The following is an 11,595-nucleotide window of genomic DNA, read 5'->3' as shown; positions in this document are numbered from 1 at the left end:
ATAGGAAAACAATATTGTAATCCTTATAAGACAATAATATCCTACTCCTTGTAGGAATTGGTAGTAGTGTTTGAAAATCTTTTTCATCGTAGGACACGGGTCATCTGTTTTGGCTCCATTATCCCAACACTACAATTGCAACAACTCTTGTAATTCATGAGTCATTTTTTTCCTTAAGATTATATAAAAGCAGCCATATGAATCAGCAACAAAATTGCATTTTTCAGATATTTTTTTTGTTTTTGGCACCTTCGGATGTTGATGCAATGTCAAGAGGCTACACCCAAGATCTAGGTTCGAACCTTCCTGTGTCCAGAAATCAAAAAAAAAAAACAAACAAACAAACAAAATTGCATTTTTCAATAAAGTCATTCATATAATCCAACTTACATGAGTAAATCATTTACCAATCACCAAAACCCAAAAAAAAAAAAAAAACTAAAATAAACTTACCTCATCGTAATTGGCACCTATCTCTTTTTTTTTTTTTTTTGATAAAGAAATAAGCTTTATTAATAGGAAACAGCAGGCTACAGAAGAATGAAACTCCCCGATCAGCAACACGCAAAAGCCAAGGGGGAAAGCTTTGCTTTCATTCAATGGAGCTACAAACATGAAGACCATGCTTGGCAAGAAAATCTGTCGCCCGATTCGCCTCCCGTGAAACATGCATGAAATAACAGACTTCAAATTTGCGAGAAGCTGAGTGAATATCATGAAGGACAACTTTCTCATGGCCAAGAGTGTCCAGATCTCCATTTATTAAAGAGTTTGAGATGCAAGAATCTGATTCCACTGAGAGGTTGGTACAACCAATTGAGATCGCAAAGAGAAGACCTTCTTTAATAGCCATGAGTTCTACGATTAGGGAATTGCAGGGAGAAGGGTGAAATTGGCACCCAGTCGCAGAAATTGAACCCAACGAATCCCTCAGAAGGTAGCCCAAACCGGTGGATTGATTAGCGACACCACAAGCTGCATCGGTATTAAGCTTTAGATCATCCATTAGAGGGACCCAAGGGGACGCCACCAGTGGTCGCCGTTGAGGGAAAAGCCTCGGGAGATCATTAGCATCGTGAAAAGAAGACCAATACGAGGTAATCCACTCATGCTTAACTTGAATATCTGGAACGGGTCTCTGGTTGTTGTAACAATTGCGGTCATTCCATAAAGGCCAACAAGTGATTGCTTCAATTTCTGTCTTTGATTTACTAAGGATAGTTTGTCAAGCTGCCCAATGATCAAGAGATCATGAGCTATAATAAAATATCGACATTTCGTCGATATTTGCAATATATCGATTAAAAAAAACTTTAACTCAGGACTGAGTCCAGCCTATTCCCCAATCCATATCCAAAATCGAGAAGAGATATACTTGAGGTGGGGTGGGGAAGGGGTTTTACAGAGGCCCTCCTCCCTCAATGTGAGCTCCGCTAGTTTTTTTTTCTTTTTTCCTTCTTTTCCTTTCTTTCTTCATTCTTATCATAATAATTATATTATTATAATTCTATTTCAATTTTTAATATTGACCTAACGGATTTTTATTCCTATTGATTTTTTTTAATTATAACCTAAAGTTTATATACATTTTTCTTTTCAAACTTAATTACAAAATTTTTAAATCTACCCTTCAATTTCTAATAACTCAATTTAATCATCATATGAATATGTGTATATATATACCAATTATGTAATAAATACTAGATTGGTTAAAAATTATCAATAAAACATAATTAAATAACATTGAACTCTAATTTATTAATTCAAATTATTTCCATCAATCTTCATTATCTTGTTTTGATTAAAAAAAAATCTTCATTATCTTGTTCCGATATTTCTATTGACATCAACATTTTGATAAGTAAGTTACTCATATTTTTACGTATGATAATTAAAAGTTATCAATTATAGCTTAATTAAGTTATTATTAAAGTTTTATTAACTAATTAAAACAATTTTTTTATTAATTTCCATAATTTCTATGAATTTTTTCCAAATATCCATCGACATCATCCGTAAAATCGAGACCTCGACATTTCCATCGACATCGACATTTCAAACATTGCTTATGGTACTAAAAAAATAAAAAATAAAAACAAAGAAAATTTTTTTTCATAATTGTAGTGGCAGGTGACGGGTCTCAAGAGTTTTAAGTTGAATGGGCAAATACCAATTACACAAATACATTTTCTTATTCAAAATGAAAAATAGACAGCCTAAGTTAGGGATTTTTTTTTAATAATGCTATTTTCTAAAGTAATTACGAAAATATGCCACTCCCCAAAACGAAAAAAAAAATTATTTTTTTAGGTACGTATCCTTTATAATAATAATAATAATAAAACGGAAAAAAAAAACACATATCACCACTCAAACCCATATCCTTTAACTCCCCAAGCGATCCCTTATCCACTGCACCACAATATTCATTTTGTTTTAAAGCATTGTGTTAGTTATATATATATATATATATAATATATATAATAGTTGTTTTGTTTTTGCTTAGAATAATATTGTCGTCTCTTGAGGAGACGATCAAACGGGATTTTTCGAAATCCCGCCAAACGAAATCATAAAATTGTTACTAGATTATTTCAATTTTGACTTTATTAAGACTTTTAGTCTCTATCTCACCTCGTTAGTCTCTATCTCACCTCGTTAGTCTCTGGCCCCAACTTTTTTTAAAATTAAAATAATCTAGTAACAATTTCATGATTTCTTGCCCCAACTTTTTTTAAAATTAAAATAATCTAGTAACAATTTCATGATTTCTTGAACTATCTTTTAGGTTTAATATTCTAGTTAAATTTTTAGAAACATCAAAGTTAGCTTAGCTAGTTAAGGAATCAACTCGAGGGTTGAAGGTCCAAATCCTTTCCTCATACTTCAATTTTTTAAAGAATAATTATTTAAAAAAAAAAGACTTTTTATAAACTTAATTAAGATTTCAAATACATTTTTTTAAATAAATTAAATTAAAATTATATGTTGCGGTCTTTTATTATATTTTAATCTTCAATTTCTAAATGTTTATTTTAATCTCTAAATTTTGCATTAAAAATGTATTTTATTATCATCAAACTTTTTATAATTATTTAACCTATATATATTATGTCTAAAATTAGTCCCCTAGCCTTACTTCACTAACTTCAAATACATGTTCATATAGGTATATATTCATTAAAAGATCACAATAATAAATAAATAAATATAAAAAAAAGTCATTATAATAGCAAAATTTTAACATGACAAAACTTCTTCAAAAATAAAACAATGACAATATTCGAAGAATTTATCGAGTGTAGTGTTGTGTCAAAATTGTGATAGAAAAAAGACTTGATATAAAAAAAAAGAAAGCAGAGTAACCAAAACAAAAATTTCGAAAATATAATGATTAAAATGAACAAAAGATAAAAGTATGATAACTAAAATGAGTTTCGAAGTTTTAAACCTAACTTCTTTTTTTTCGTTTAATAACCATCAAGTCAACACATGGTGGTACAAATAGAGCCTAAATGTAACCATCAACTAAGAAAAACATTTCTCACTATTTATCGACAATGGCGAGAAGTGATCCAAAATCGAAACCAGAACGAACAACTCAGCATAATATAAAAAGTTGAAAGGATAAGAAAAGGATGCAGAATGCTATGACATTTTTATGATATAAATTATTGGTATAGGCTTCCCCTTCTCCAGCTCAAATGTAACAAAAATATCCCTCCTCTTTCCTTCCCATCATTGGAACCTGAGAAAGAAAGATCAGGTATCATTGTCATGTCAAACAAGGCATATTTTAAGGTACTAAGGGCAAGTAGCTCGAGGGTTTTTTTAATTATATTTGTGAATGTCTGAGTTAACTTGCACATTATGACTAATCACATGGGACAACCACCTAACTTTACTACACTTAGTCGTCAAGGTATAGAATATTAAATCCTAAGTGCCCACCGAGATCAAGGTTACTTGATAACATTTTGGAAAAAAAAAAGAAAGTAGAAGGAACAAAAAAGGAAGTGTTTGACAAAGATTTTCTTCTTCACTAAAATTTTAATATGAAAAATGAAAGTTTTACTCCAAAGATAAACTTCAAATTATGTTGTCCTTTTAATACTTTTATATTATAATGCATTTTATAAGTCAAATTAATGAAATAAGATTTTCATTTGTGTTTTTTTTAAAAATGAAAATAACAACAAACAAGAAAACAATTATTTTCCAAAATTTGTAAATAATCTTATTTACAATTGGTTCTTGTTTCTTGTTTCTCATATTTAAGAAAAATTTCCACAGTTATAATTGGGGCACCGAAGGTTTCGGTGCGAACTTGAGATCTCTAAGCCAATATGACCACTAAACCTCAAATCTTTGCCAACTAAACTACCCCTTGAAGAATCATTTTTTATTTTTTAAAATGCATGATAATCAATATATATATAACATAAAAATTTTGAATATTTAACTTGAAAATTTAATTTTGATATAAAACTTTTACTTTTTAATTTAAGATTTTACATAACAAGAAACGATCACCAAACATGTTCAGAGAACAAAAAATACGAAATAGTTAAGAAGAAGAAGAAAAATCAAAAGGGGGGACAATATTACCAAACAACCCCATAAGACAGCCAGAAAACAAGAAATAAAAGAAGTGAAAGGAAGCATTAAGATATTACCTCAAGTAACCTACTGCCTCCATATAAGCTTTATATGATGAGACAAATTTAACAGCTACTGTCTCAATGCCTATTGTTGTTGCTTTTTGGGGTCAGTTGAAACATCAAATCCAGGTGGAATGAAGACTACATCATCCCATGTTGAAATTGAATTATCCTATCAGTGAAACAAAATTACAACTTAGATCATAGGTTTACAACTACTTTTTTTCTATTAACAAGCATTTAGAGATATATATATATATAAAGAGAGACAACGAGTTCTTAAAAATAAACGGCTAAATTACAAAAATACACCTGAATTGTGCCCCTTGTTTCAAAAATACACGTATCCTTCCTTCCTTTCAACACGTTCAATACTATCCTTGACCTTTCATAAACATTTCAAACATACCCTTTGAGCAAACATCCGTTAATATTTTGAACAAAAAGTTGATGTGACATCATCTAGAACGACGTGACACTTAACAGATACGGATGTTTGCTCAAAGAGTATTTTTGAAACGTTTATGAAATGTCAAATGTAGTATTGAAACTTTTAAAATGATGAGGGCATTTTTTGTAATTTAGCCAAAATAAAAATGAGATAGGCAGTACGATCCTCACCTTCATTCCTTTTATTACTTCTTCAAAACCAGCAACCTACAAGGTTCAGACACAATTTTATAAGTTCCACTCCACAGAACACACTTCACTAGTGACAAGCAGAGAGAGCTATACCTGGATATCGCCCGGTCGGAAGGCAGGATTCACTTGATTTTGTTCTCGAGATGCTCTTTGGAGAGATTTTTCTAAATCCTCCTAAAAGAATCCAAGAATGAGGGTTGTAAAAATGAATCCATGTAAAGATGATAGTCCAGGTCAAGAAAACTACTCTTCTTGACTAACCTTTCTGAAAAATGCAGGACGGTAGCTCTTGTTTTGGCTCCTCAGTATCAAGCTTTTCGACTATGCAAAGTGCATAAAATTGAAAACGTCAGTCTCAAATGTTTAGATCCTCAAAAAAGGTAATATAAACAAGATAAAAAACAAAATCCCAACATAACAATGGTTGAGGTGAGGAGAATGGAACTTAATATAATTATGCTTCATTAAGTCTAAAATCGAGAGCATCATTCAACCCTATTAATTACTATATTTTATAGTCTAGAAATTCAAGGGTATATTCAAGTCCCCAGATAGGCAGCTCAATAGAGTTCTGAATCCATGATGACTTGGCATAATCCGGAGGTAGCCGATTACATGAAACTTGTCCCGTTGGACAAAACTACATAAGTGTAGAAAAACTATAAAAATGAAAGAGTGGAGATAATTTACGCCAAGAGATAGCAAAAAATACTATAGTATTAAAAAACGATAAAAATTTTCTCTTTGTCGCTGAAGATCCTTTGGTCCCTATTTTCATACAATGCTGCCCAGAAAAAACACTGAAGTGCATCTAAAGAAGCTTCTTTTTCCTTTATAAAGGGGTTGCCTGATAAGGTAAGAGAAAGGAGAGTTTTCAGGTCATTTGGAAGAGCCGTAGTGGAAGGGTTCCAGGATAACCTTCCAGAATGTAGCTGCTAGGGTGCAAGAAATGAAGATGTGGCTTTGCGTCTCTGCATTCTTCTCGCAAAGCGGACAGTATTGAGGTGTATTTTAAGGATGGGCAGGCTTACAACTCTCTTAGCTTCTCATCATTTCCCTAACAGTGGGGATTCTTGGAGGTGGAATCTTTGAAAGGGGAGGATGCTTTTCTACAAAATCCTTGGCCAGCAGTTTTACAAAAGGGTGGGATCAAACACCAGCTATATACACAAAGATATATGGAAGGATTTCTACCCAAAGAAGATCAAATTCTCATCTGGGAGCTAAGTCACAATAGTCTTAATATGCATGATCGGGTTCATAGACAGCATCCCTGGCTGGCCTTATCTCCAAACTGGTGTAGTAAAATGGCTCATGAAACTCAAGGACACATCTTCGTCCACTGCCCTTTGGCATAAAAAATATGGGCGCATTTTCTTTCAGCTCTTAGTTGCTCTTTTGCTCCCCCGTTCAAAATTCAAAAGTGGCTTTCCTTTATCTTAAAGGAGCGCCCCTTCAAGCAAGGGAAGAACCCTCTCTAGTTGCACATCAACAGAGTCTTTATATGGATCATTTGGAACGAGAAATGCTAGAATTTTTCAAGATAAAGAAAAATGTTATGAAGCAGTGGTGGAACACATCTTATTCTTAGCCTTATTTTGGTGCAAAAGGGTTTCTCCTAGTTATAGCTTGAATTCTCTCAAATCCAATTGGAGATGTTTTTTATAACTTCGTTGGATGCATTTTTTCCCTTTTTGTTAATTTCATATAATCAATGAAATTCGTTTACCATCCAAAGAAATAAGAAAAGGGACAACCTAGTGTCACATCCAATAATGGGAGTGGGACCAATGAACTCTTTCAAAATAAGGATTTAGGAAGAGGAGTCGGGAAGTCAGAGGCAATCAAAAGATTGAGGAAGAGGAGAACAATTTCCTTTATGACTGAAATAGAACCAATGCAAGGAGAGGAGACATAGATTATTGTTCATCATTTGCTACTTAGATGGAAATCAAAGAAGAGGAAAGATTTTCTTTTGTTTTCCTTTCCTTCCTATTTCGAGCTTTGAAAAGGAAGGGAGTTTTGGTTCATGCTTCAAAGGCTATTAGGACAAGCTGAAGAAAGTTGTTGGGTGACTTTTCTTTTCTCCCGATAGTGCACAAGTTTTTTTCCTTCAAATAATTTCAGTTCATCTCGACTAATCCACTATGGCTCACCATGAACTTTAAGCTCATGGTGACCACAATGCCAGACCATGGCATGCACTTCTTTGTGTGCACGACATGGACTTGGGCTGAGGCATTGAAGGCAAGAGGTACCTTGCCTCTAGCCATAGGCACATAGAGGCACTCGCCTCAATAACACTGCTTCTTTTCAATTGTTGAAAGAAAGCTGGGGAAAAGACGCCTGTCTTTTCCTTGCTTCGTTTTCTAAGTGCAAAATTCTTTTTGTTATTGCGGTACACAATTACAGTCATATTTTTTTGTTTATTTGGTTTTATGTTGTTTTCTTCCATGCTCTTTTACAGGAATACTGCTCTGATCAAATCTCAGAAACCAATTTCCGGAGTTTCAAAATATCAAACTCCTATCAATATCAAAAATAATTAACCACCTTGTGGATTTTAAACAAAACTAAATTCTCAAAAGTGGTACAACTATGCATCATAAACAATCATGATTAGAAAGAAAAAAAAAAGACACAAGAAAAAGGATTGACTCATATATGGTAATATGGGTTTGCTTTACTAAAAAGTTAATGTACCAACTGATCTTTCAACTCAATGTTCAGCAATACATCATTGTTAAAGAAAATGACAACATTCAAATTTTGAGGCATTATTTAAAATGTAATCATAAAACTTTCAACCAGGCAATAACTTTATACTCATAAAATGCATGTCATCATTGCCATTGCAAATTTAATTTCAACAACGGAATTCATAGTCTTCAGTATTCCTAAATTCATAAGTTTAAGGTTCATTTGATAATGTTTTTCTTTTAGTTTTCTGTTTTTCAAAATTATGCTTATTTACTAACTTTTTTCTGTCTTCCAATCTACTTTTTAAATAATTGTTTAAATTCAAGTTAATTTTTAAAAATTAAAAAAGATACATTTCCAAAACTGCTTTTTGTTTTTGCAATTTGACAAACATTAAAAAGTGTTCTGGAAGTGAAAAGCTAAACAAAGAAAACATACCTCATTTTCAAAAAGAGGAAATGAAAAACAAAATCATGGTCAAAGTATACTTCCCAATTGAAAGGTTAGCACATGGCATATTGGTAGAAATACTGCTTTCTCTACCATTGAAGGTGAATGGAATAGTTGTTAACAATGGACTATGAATAACAACTTTCATTAAGGAATGCTTAGAAATTAACCTGGAAAACAGGAACCCCAGAAAATCCATCAGCAGAAATACCAGCCTTTTTTCTTTCCTACGCAGGCAAATTCATATTGTCAATGGACAGACAAGTACACGATAAGTAAAGATGACTGCCAGAGCAGAGATTGAAGTTTGGGCCACAGCCACAAGGGGATAAAGAAATACAGCAAATGGTCATTTTCTTTACTGAAGAGAAACAAGCAAAACAGATATCGTGATTTGACATTTTTAAGGGGAAAAAAAAAGAATATCAGAGAAACTAAATTCAAACACCAGAGAGAGGGAGGGAGGGGGGAGGAGAGAACTTACACTCAGAGCGTTTTTCACCTGAGAGCACTCCGGAACCAATCTGAAGGTCACCCCATTAACATGGAGCTGAAAAACCTACGAAAACAAGCAACAAAATTGGATTGGAAACACAAGAGAAGACTTTATACATACATACAAAATAGTGAAATACAGTGGAGAGTAGTAATACCCACTTTATTCAAAGCAACGGGCACAACTTTGGACCCATTCTGCGCCGAGGCATCCATCATTCCAACATGCTGAAGAAGCGCTTCCGCGTCCTCTTTCTTAAAGCAAAACAATCCCAGAGATTTCGCAGTGGAAGCACCAGAAACCAACACAAATTCCTCAGCCGAATTGCTAAGGGCATAAACAGGAATACCCGCGAGCCGCTCTTCGATGGCTTCCGTCGACAGGGCGGCAGCAGCAGCAGGGCGGGCAGAAGGGCTGAATTGGGTCGTCGCGGATTCAGCAACCCGAGCCCAAAGTGGATTCTTGGCGGCGGGATCGGAGGGTGAAATTGCGGAGTCAAGAGCCCGTTTGGGTTGGTTTTGGAGGTGGGTTTTGAACGGAAGAGGGGGATTGAAGGGCGGAAGGTGGGAGAGGGTGTGGAGAAGGCCAGAACAGTGGTTTTGAAGGCTGTAGAGAGCTTGGCGGAGGTTGCGTTCGAAAGAAGAATTTGGGTCATTTCCATGGAAACTCATTTCGTCGAGGGGAAAGAAGGGAGAGTTGCAGAAGATTGAGCTGCGATTTCTTCGCAAGTGAGACAAGGAATCAGACTGAGCAAGCATGATGCAGGGGAAGGGGGTCTTTTCAAAATTATATGATTTGAAAATTTCATTCTTTTATTGATATTTATTGGTATAATTTAAGTTAAATTATCCTTTTCACTTTTTTTTTTTTTTGAAGCCTCCTTTTCACTTTTTTCAGTATAGTTTTTAGGTTAAAATAATATTTTTGTTTGGTAGTTTTAACTTTAGTTCATTTTAGTTTTTATGCTTTGAAAATGTTCATATTGGTTCCCTTATTTCTAAAAACTGCTTATTTTAATCCATCTTTGCAAGATTTTAACACAAATTTTACAAAAATTATTTAGTTTTAAAGTAATATTTACATTTTAAAAATTATATTGACTGTAATATGGTGTTAAAATTGTGATAGAAAAACAAGATTTAAAATAAAATGAAGGGACCAAAATGATCACTTTTAAAAGTACAGATACCAAAATAAACATTTTCAAAGCACATAGACTAAAATATGAACTAAAGTTAAAAGTACATAAACTAAAACGAATATTTTAAAAATATAAGAATTAAAATGAACCAAATCAGAAAGTACAGGGACCAAACTAGTATTTTAATCTAATTTTTATAGGTTAGCCTGTAAATTGATTAGATCTCTCTAGAATTAATAGGGTTTTTTTAGATTGATTGAGGATTTAACTATCGATATATGTATTAACCAACTGAAATTAGGAAGAATTATCTCATATGTGTATATAAGAAGTTGGTCTCCCTACTCTTCTTGTGTCTAAAGAAAATGCATCAGGTAAGAAACTTGTTATTATACCATAATAATTTTTAGTTTAAATTTTCATGATTTATTGTAGATTAAATTTTTATTTCCACAATTAAAAAAATTTTAAGATAGAATACTATTTTCATCTCTTTACTTTTCAGACTTTTGATTTATTTTGATTCCTCTACTTTCAAAGGTTTTCAAAGGTTTATTTTAGTCAAATACTTTCAATTTTAATTCATTTTAGTTCTCTTGCTTTCAAAGTGTTCATTTTTATCCCTATACTTTTAAATAGTTATCATTTTTTTTCATATTTTCAAAATTTTAACACAACTACACACAAAGAAAATTCTTTAACATAAAATCATGATTACATTTCAAGAAATTTATTGAATGTAGTGTTGTGTTGAAATTGTGAAAGAAAAAATGAGATTGAAAATAAAATTAAGGGATCAAAATGGTCACTTTTTAAAAGTATACTGACCAAAACAAATATTTTGAAAGTAAATGAACTAAAATTAACTAAATTTGAAAGTATAGTGACCGAAGCGAACATTTTGAAAGTACACAGATCAACATGAACTAAATCTAAAAGTAAATGGAGCAAAATAGTATTTTAATTTCTAACCAAACTTTTATTATAGTGTTTTTTAGTACAACAGTAGAGTAGAAAGATTCTAGCAGGTGTGTCAAATTGTTATTATAGTCAGGAGCACAGTGCTAAAAAAGAAAGGGAAAAAAAAAAGACAGGAGAGAGGCAGTTGCTCCCTCTTGATTAGTCTTAAATTAAGAAAAATTATATAAAAAAAATATATTAAGATTTTAAAGTTTTTTTTTTTTTTTAGTCAAACTCCCTTCTCCTTCTCCTCCTCATGAAAGGTGTGCGTTTTCTTTCAGTCCTCTGGCTGAATTTTTTTAGAGGGTGTTCCTCTCTACTTTGTTATAGTTTTTCCGTGGGTTTTTTCAAGTAGTAAGTAGCATGGATCAAGATATTATAGGGACCTCTATTGCTGTCGTAGAGGCGACTTTCGAAGAGGATCCTTCTTTTCTGCTAGTTTCTGTGATGGCAGGCGGTGGCCAGGTGTTGGAGATCTCCTCGTTGGATATTAATAATGTTGTTGCGGCTAACAAAATCAAAGCCAACATTGTTATGTATGGTCC

The 11,595-nt window shown here is 32.8% G+C and overlaps 2 protein-coding genes across 3 annotated transcripts; both read right to left on the bottom strand.

Moving 5' to 3' along the window:
• Positions 1-592: 592 nt before the first annotated feature.
• LOC148210000 (uncharacterized) lies at positions 593-1,006 on the bottom strand. The gene has a single exon (XM_088126600.1). It carries the CDS (start codon positions 1,004-1,006, stop codon positions 593-595), a length of 414 nt encoding a protein of 137 aa, XP_087982726.1.
• Positions 1,007-3,419: 2,413 nt separating this feature from the next.
• On the bottom strand, positions 3,420-9,745 carry TIC22-III (Tic22-like family protein). Of its 2 annotated transcripts, XM_022294741.2 has the most exons (8): positions 9,111-9,743; positions 8,938-9,012; positions 8,624-8,680; positions 5,565-5,624; positions 5,397-5,477; positions 5,283-5,318; positions 4,677-4,833; positions 3,420-3,748 (listed from the first exon to the last, which is right to left on the bottom strand). In XM_022294741.2, exons 1-7 carry the CDS (start codon positions 9,705-9,707, stop codon positions 4,747-4,749), a joined length of 993 nt encoding a protein of 330 aa, XP_022150433.1. In that variant the 5' UTR covers positions 9,708-9,743; the 3' UTR covers positions 3,420-3,748; positions 4,677-4,746. The 2 variants fall into 2 exon arrangements, with proteins under 2 accessions (XP_022150433.1, XP_022150434.1); XM_022294742.2 differs by lacking the exon at positions 8,624-8,680 and having other exon boundaries at positions 9,111-9,745.
• Between the last annotated feature and the right edge of the window lie 1,850 nt (positions 9,746-11,595).

This window comes from Momordica charantia (genome assembly GCF_013281855.1).
Source record: "Momordica charantia cultivar OHB3-1 chromosome 7 unlocalized genomic scaffold, Mcharantia_2.0 BLBB01000007.1, whole genome shotgun sequence".
In the NCBI taxonomy this organism is placed as follows: domain Eukaryota; kingdom Viridiplantae; phylum Streptophyta; class Magnoliopsida; order Cucurbitales; family Cucurbitaceae; genus Momordica; species Momordica charantia.
The sequence above is the reverse complement of the archived record's forward strand: the minus strand, read 5'-3'. Positions and strand labels throughout refer to the sequence as shown.